The sequence below is a fragment of the Trachurus japonicus genome, unplaced genomic scaffold, assembly GCF_045865225.1.
Source record: "Trachurus japonicus isolate A0001 unplaced genomic scaffold, Traja_1.0 AP031081.1".
Classification (NCBI taxonomy): Eukaryota; Metazoa; Chordata; class Actinopteri; order Carangiformes; family Carangidae; genus Trachurus; species Trachurus japonicus.
The window spans coordinates 1-8,340 of NW_028221214.1; the positions used below are offsets into that span (position 1 = coordinate 1).

The 8,340-nt window shown below is 39.1% G+C and overlaps 1 protein-coding gene and 1 long non-coding RNA gene across 2 annotated transcripts; one reads left to right on the forward strand and one right to left on the reverse strand.

Moving 5' to 3' along the window:
• Positions 1-395: 395 nt before the first annotated feature.
• On the reverse strand, positions 396-2,737 carry LOC146959786 (uncharacterized). Its single transcript, XR_015035596.1, has 5 exons — positions 2,682-2,737; positions 2,239-2,310; positions 1,947-2,058; positions 1,410-1,479; positions 396-629 (listed from the first exon to the last, which is right to left on the reverse strand). It is a non-coding gene; the product is annotated as an uncharacterized LOC146959786 (long non-coding RNA).
• Positions 2,738-3,029: 292 nt separating this feature from the next.
• Positions 3,030-7,272, forward strand: LOC146959787 (glycerophosphodiester phosphodiesterase 2-like; the record flags this gene model as incomplete). Its single annotated transcript, XM_085772904.1, has 7 exons — positions 3,030-3,084; positions 4,016-4,114; positions 4,211-4,304; positions 4,403-4,548; positions 4,995-5,077; positions 6,046-6,196; positions 7,029-7,272. Coding segments are annotated over exons 2-7 (808 nt in total), but the record flags the coding sequence as incomplete, so codon positions are not given.
• Positions 7,273-8,340: the final 1,068 nt, after the last annotated feature.

Sequence of the window (8,340 nt, forward strand, 5' to 3'; positions counted from 1 at the left end):
TATCACTGCACCGTAAAAAATAAAGGGCTGTGAAAACTCAAAAATTCTAGGTAACTGGCTGCAATAGATTTTTGCGTTTTGAGTCCAACTAAAACTCTCAAGTTTTGAATAAAACCACATAAAGTTAAGCCAACAAATTATCTTTTGTTGAGATAACTTGTAAATTAACTTAAAGATAACTTCAAATTTTGAGTTTTTTAAACACTTAAAATTTAGTAGTCTCAACTTATTATTTTTGTTTCAGATAAGTTACCTTTCAAATGCATCAAAACTCAAGTTGTACTTATAAATACTCTCAAGTTGTGGCAACTAAAACAACAAATAATACAAATACAAATAATACTAGTTAAGTAAAACATCTTTATTTAAACATTTAATGCAATATTCCAGCAAATATGATTAAATCTATCTAGTGCAAGTACTGTACACTGCACCCACAAACAAAAAGATGCAGACTGGTGTGGCCAAACTTGTTAAAAGAGTCCAAACCACAACACAGTCAAAAAGCACTACAGCAACACCACAGCAATGCTGTTAACAGTTTGAAGCGAGGCCGGTGCACCATCCACGAACACGGTGAGCACTCCCATTTGGACCCCTTTTGTTTGTCTGTCTTCTGGATCGGTGTCCTGTTGAAAGCAGAAATTCAACCAAATTCAATATAAAACACTGTTAAGATAACTAAACACCTATGTCAGCGTGTAATTTTAAATTTGTGTCTCAGCCTGTAGTGTACAGTTACTGTGCTATACAGTTTTTTTGCCTGTGATTCTAATTGCTATTCATCCCTGTAACAAGCTACAAGTCATTTATCTAACATCACAATTAGTCTGAAGCTGTTCAATGGCGGTAAAAATGAAACATCAGGTAACTAGCCTTGTTGGCTAACTCTGCCCCACTTACAGTTTTCTTTTAACTCTGTTGATTAGTGGTGCACTGTCCTATGAAATAAACTAATAAATGAAATGAAATATCCTAAATAGTTTTTCTCTGTGCTACTCTGGTCAGAGCGGCGTCCCAAGCAACAGTGTGCTACACTAAGCAGCGGTCTGGCAACGGACTGCAGGAATTATTCTTCTGTTGTTGTTGCCTACAATGATCAATAGATTGTGGTATTCTGGTAAAACTCCATATTCAACCTTAAATTAAATGGCTGGTTAAATAAATTACTTGTGTTCCAGGGAGAAAGGAGGCTCTCAGCCATTAAGCTGGGTTACGCTACTGTAGGTGGAAGGCAAAAATATATGGGGCGTTGGTGATTAATACAGTTTTTTGGGAGCTACAATCCAAGGTGTGGATATTTCATCTTTTCTATATTCTAAAGCATATGGCATAGAGAATTATATGTGCATGATAATTAATGTGCACTCATGGTTGACCAAAAATAAAAACAGACATTCTGTACTCACCAGGCGTTTCAGGAAAAGTGTCTCTGAAATCTGAGGTCTAGACATGCTCTGCTTTGATGCATTGTGATGTCTGGAAATTGGACACAGGAAAGCCATAGGACATTTGGTTAAAAACAGTGCAGCTGAGATTAATTTGTGACTAGTTTAAACTTAGGTCTTATATTGGGGTGGCATCCATCAAATTTGGACGAACCAGGAAGAGGACAGACAGATTTAATTTTTTTCAGGACAATATCGCATTTCGGGGCTTCAATACAAGAGGGACATTAGCACTATGGAGGTATTTGGATGTTTTTTGGTGTGTCTTTTTGTTACGAAGACAGTTGGTATCCATTTGCAACCGTTATATGGACATGCACTGCTATGCCAAGACCCCCTGTAACTCAGAGAAGCGACAGATAACTCTGAAACTTCTCCCAGCCCTTAGTCGACACGAGGAGAGAAATTTCAATTTTGGGTGAACTATCCCTTTAAGGGCTTGCTCAGGTAACCCTGAACCATAATCAAAAATACATGATATTTATAACATGAATTCACCTGTTCATCAAGAACAGCCAAGCGTCTCTCCCTGTCTTGTCCCTTTTCCTGGCACGGCTGCTCTAAATGTCCACAACAGTTCCTTGGTTACACATCAGAACTTGCTGCAAATCTGAAATAAACAAAAAACAGCACACATTAATCCAACCGAACCAGTTCACATGGATTTTCTCTTAAGTAGTCAGTTTCTGAATACCTTTATTGGCAAGGTGCTGAATTACTCGTTGTATAAGGCAAGCAATAGTTCTGTGATATAAAATAATTAGCAACTTTTTCACACACATTTTCTTACCTGTTCCTTAAGACACAGGGCAGGCCATCTCTCCTGGATTTCTGTGACCATGGGCTGCACCTCAATCTTCTCCTGTCAGTCCACCAAGACAATTAACAACAATTAATGTCATATATTCATGTTTACATGACACCCAATTGTAAAAATGAGTCTCTAAAGTAACATTAAACTTTAACATCAGAGGCACACATAAGCAGTATACCAGTTATTTGTAGCACTGCTCATTGTGTTTAATAAATGAGCTCCAGTTCCACTGTAGCCGCACTAACGGAGCTAACAGAGCTAACGGAGCTAACAGAGCTAACGGAGCTAACAGAGCTAACTGGTAAACAATTAATATCTACAACTCTCTTTAGCCGTGAGGGGGACAATAAATATATAATAATGTATAATCTGCACACGTGAACCCTGACTTTTAGTACCATATTGAGCAAAATACTCACCTTGAGAGTAAGAAGTGTAAGAGATGTCGGCAGCACATGGCAGCAGTGTCGTTGTGGTGGAACCCCTGCAGATATGCATTGGAGACCCCAGTTCTTGTTGTCTCAACTTCTAGAACTTGTCCTGACCTCAAATGCACAGTTTTGAGGTTTGCTAACTCAAGTTATTAAGTTAGGCCAACTTTAGCCAAAAAACTTGAAAAAGATAGTTGAAATAAATAATGTTTATTAGTTTACAACACAACTCAATGTTTTTTGATTAGTCAGCTGAAAAAATATGGTAAGGCCAACAACTTTAAGTTTTCATTTTTAGAGTGTGGTGTGTTTGTCTTGTTCCTGTGTGCAGCTGCTGGCTGTGTGTCTGCTGTCAGAGGGCCAGAAGCTGCATCTACACTGGAGTCACAAGGTAACTGTTCACCTCTTCTTCCTCCTCCTCCTCTTCTTCTTCCTCCTCCTCCTTTTATTTACTGGAAATCAGGTCTTTAAACTGGAATGAAAATGTCCACAGCGCCCACAGAGTCTTGTGTTTTTATTATGGACTGTGAATAGGAGGCTCAGCTGACTCAGCTCTGCTCTGCTCTTCCTCTCATCCTGTTGAGTCATTGAGTGTGTTACATAAATAAACATAAATAAATAAATATCAGGTGCTCCCCCATACACAGATTTATGTAAATAATAAATATATTTAACTTCTATGACATCTACGTATACTGTATATATTACAAATTTATGTTTGGTAACCCTTTAATTTACAGGCCGCTGATTACGTGATAATGTCAAGAAATAGCCTATAAATAACACCCAGTTTCATAGTAATTTCAAAAAAATTACACATGCTTTGAATTTTTTGAGAAAGGCCAGAATTTTTCTTCACCAGGTCCTTCAATTATTTATCCTTGCATTATTTCTGGGCTATTTCTATGAAATCAATCGTTATTACTTGATTATATTTCTCGACATTACTATGAAATTGACTATGAATTTCTAGGCTATTTCTAGACATTATGACGCAGTTACTTGTTATTTCTTGGCTATTTCTTGACATACCACGTAATTAGCGGCCTGTAAATTAAAGGGTTACAACTTACTGTATATTGTATTATTGGTGCTGTTTGATGCTGAGAAATTCCCACTGTGGGACAAAAAAAAGGCAAATCGTATCTTATGTTGTTAACTGATGGGAATCAGCTTAGATTAAAGCAGCGATGTGGCTCTTTAATGTAGTTAAGATTATTTGATTTCACGTTGAGTGCTGAAGAATTACAACCTGCAATATCTTCAGATGTGAGAGTGTGATGTTGTTGAACATGATGACGATGAGCTTTTCTCTTTGTCAGATCGGGATCATGGTGAGTCTGACTTTCTCCATCGCAGCCACCGCCGTCTTGTCCGACCTGTGGAGTAAAGAGTGGAAGACGTTACTTCTCTCCTTCCAGGTGACTCTCTTCCTCTTCCTCTGTCAACAGCCCTCACCTCTGCTCCCCTCTTTCCTCCAGCTGACACCTGTTTTTTTTGTTTTGCATCTTCACCAGGTAACAGCTCCTTATTTACATGTGGGTGGAGTCTTACTGATGACGGCGCTGGCTTGGCCAATAGCTTTGCATTTTTTCCGCATCAGCAGCAGAGGTGAGGTGAACATTACAACTGTTTCCCAACCTGATTTAAAAACATCTACTCCTGAATTATTATTATTTTAGTCAAACCTGACTGTGTTTGTGTGTCAGTGAGGCGCGGCCTGATCCTTGGCGTGTACCTGAGCGTCCTGTCTGCCCTCTACCTGGTGCCCCTCGGTTTATATTCTCCTTGTATCAAAGAGGAATGGACCCTGGGCCCCGGCCCGGCCCTCATCGGCCACAGAGGCGCCCCCATGGTGAGCAGGCAGGAACCAACCATCTAAATAAGCTGCTACACTACATAAACAACGAGCTACAAGAGTTTATAATGTCAAACAGAGCAGGAAATACAGTCAGACATATTTTCTCTGATACAGTGCAGCTGCTCTCTTCACGTCCTTCCTGTAATAACTGTTTGGAGCCCAGAGCTTCCTATTTAGCTCTGTGTGTAAACTCTTCTGAATAAATATACATTCTTATAAAGATGTTTTTACTCAAGTGAAACAATGCTGCAGTGCTAACCACTGCTCCACCGTGCCGCCCAACCCCGGCACAGTTTGACATATTTCCAAGATTTTACTGCACTGAAATATTTACACCAAGTCCTTGCATTTTCCCCACATGCAGTGACATCAGCTTCAAGTCTATTGATCGGTGTATAGATCGGTCTATTGATCATCTCCGTGCTTAACTCCCTGCACAGCTTGCTCCAGAGAACACGCTGATGTCTTTCGAGAAGTCGGTGGAAGGAGGAAGTAAAGGTCTGGAGACGGACGTCACCATCAGGTCGGTCAGCAGCTGTTTATACATTTACATTTTTATCATATGACTGTTGTCACTGATCAATAATCTAGTAGTTTTTCAAAAATAATATTTTGATTGGAAACTGAGTAATGACATAAAAATAGCAGGATGAGGAAGAAGATTTGGTATCCATTAATTTTGAGGCCCTTTACGTCATTATTGTGTTTTTATTTTATTTTACCACTTTACTCTCATTCAAAACTAAGTATTCTACTACATTTACAGTATTTGACAACTTAACTTTGCAGATTTAGAATGGTCATAAAATCATAATATCACAAAGATTTTGATCGATTATTATTGGAAGCAACTTGACTGACATTTACAAGCTGCTAATTTAAACTGAACCACCTTCACCAGCTGCATCTTTGAGGTTATTTTCCCACTTGAACGCATCAATCCAATATCCAGTCAATATATTAAAACACATATTATTCTGAATAATACATCATTCTACACTGTTTCACTGTATTCACTTAAGCACTTTCTCCAGCGCTAGGTATTTGTAATAATAAAATAATAGTAGTAATATGTGTAGCAGTTTGCCTAACATGAAAGAGTGTTTTACATGAACACACATAAGGACACATGAAAGCAATAAAAGACAATAAAGCAGTAACGTTGCGAGATACTGAGAGATAGGATCAGAGAGATGAAGATAATCCTGATGATAAAAAACAACTGATAGTGGTGAAAGTAAAACCATAAAACATCATTTAATAAATCTCAAAGGTTGATTTTAATCAAAGGCACAACCATAAAAATCAATTCTGAGCTGCTCCAATGTGTCAGCACAGGTTTCTTGTCGTATCAAAGTCGAGAGTTGATCAGTGTTACTCTCAGATGTTTGTTCTAATGTGAAACTTTTACAAAGTGAGATTTGATTATGGACATTGAACACAGAGACTCCACTGACTCTGGTCTGTGCTGTTGTCCTGTCTTGGCTGTAGTTTTGATGGCATTCCCTTCCTGATGCACGACCGCACCCTGAGACGCACCACCAACGTCCACGAGGTTTTCCCCAACCGGACCGACGCCCTGGCAGCCATGTTCACCTGGGCCGAGCTGGAGAGCCTGAACGCCGGCTCCTGGTTCTTCTCTGTGAGTCACCACGGTGTTCACTGACCAGAACAGTAGAAACAGTAGAAACAGTAGAAACAGTAGAGCTGAAACACAGGCTGAGAGAGGGAGACTTCATTAGTGTTAACCAATAAACTTTGTCGCCCTCTGCAAAAACCAGAGAAGAGAAGTCAAAGATGTCAGTCTGGTGATGTCATAAAGGGGGCGGGGCTGTGTGAAGTAAAGGTAACTCCTTCAGAAGCTGGAGATGTGGATGTGATGAGGAGCAGATGATGAAGACAGGAGGTGGAGTAGAGTTACAACAGGGACAATGTGATTGGCTAGTTGAGGCTATGGCAAGATCTGATTGGCTGAAGTCAACTGAGAGGATGAAAACTAGATACTGGACTTAATTTTCCAAGTTCAAGCAGATGTGTAGGATCTTCTCTGTGTTTTCATTTTTCCATCAGGTTGAAATGAAACATCAAACACACTTCTATGCTTTCATCATAATAATGGCATTTTCAAATGAAAATTGGGTGATTCATTGTAAAAATACTGCAAACAGGAAGTTACTCTGGCAGCCTACATCATCGTTTGCAAAAGAAGCTTCTTTCAATGTGGAGAGTGGAGTTCACCTGTAAAAACTAAAGAGCAGGAGGGAGGTTTTTAAAAAGCTGGTGAAGCAGCAGCAGCGACAGGAGAACTGATGTAGAAAGTGTGGTTTGTTTTTTAGCTCATGTGGATCACCACACTGGTGGCAACTGTGTACATTAGTATCCCACAATAGTGAGTGAGATGAAGAACATATCGACCTGTTGTAACTTCTGTTACATCACCCTATTAATTACCTATTGATGATCGTCCTTTGCAGCACAATCCGTTTGGTACGGCCGGCTCTCTGGGAGCGGAGGAGCGACAGCAGGCGGGGAACCAGTCGGTGTGCAGCCTGCAGGCCTTGCTCCAGCTGGCAGCTCACACCCAACAACTGGTCATCTTTGACCTCTACCGCCCGCCCAGAGGTCATCCGTACAGGGACACCTGGATCCAGCGCACGCTAGAGGTGATCCAGAACGAGTCCTCCATCCAGTCCTCACAGGTGAGACAGCACGGCTGCTGTCACGACAACACGCACACACACACACACACACACACACACACACATACAAACAGAACACAGAACGGTAGAAATATATCCCCTCATACAGTCACAAATTTGCATTCACATGTATAATAATAAATGATAAACTAAAAGAAATAAATAACTCATGAGATTAAAAAAAAATAGAATAGTAGAGTAATATGACAAAATCTAAGTAATATAATGAATTAAAGTAAAATAAAATAAAGAAATAAATTGCTCAATAACAATGATGATAAAAATAATAACAGATTATAAATAAAACTAAATAAATCATTAATAAGAGTAAATAGAAATATAGAATAGTAAAGTACTACAATTGATAAAAATAAGAGGATATAAAATAGAATAAAAGGCAAGATCAATACTTTCATCCGTTCAATGTTTCTTTTTCAATCAGTGATACATGTTTTGTTTTGTTTGACATAAATGAGTCCCAGATACATCATCAAGTATAAGGCAACATCTCTGCACAACACAACACAACACAACACATCATCATCTCCTGGTGATGTTGGTTTCAAAATAAAAAAAGTGCCATCATTCTTCTTGCATGGAGAAATCTAAAATCAATACTTTTCATTTGCGTCATTGTTCTGATAAATTTCTTGAGTATACAAAGCGTGAAACGCCCCCTCACACCATCGCTTTTCCCTGCTTCCATCTGCCAGATGTTATCGGCCCTTCAAAACCCAAACCCCCAGGCTGCAGAACAGTTTTACCCCCAGGGCCAAACAGAAGTGAACAAGCATGTCAAGCCAGCACTACTGCACTTTTTACAAATATGGGACTTGGTTCAATATTGGATGACCTTAATTCTTGTTTTCTGATATTATGTTTTTAATATACTTAGGCATGCATGTGTGAATGTGAACATTGTTTTTTGAGGCTGCACAAGTAAATTCTTATCGTCTTATCGTACAAATCAGAATCAGAAAAACTTAATTGTACAAGAGCAGTGGTAATTCATCTTTGACTCTAAGAAATGTAGAACACATGCTTAAAAACATCAAAAACACAGTTAAAAACAAGTAACAACACATAG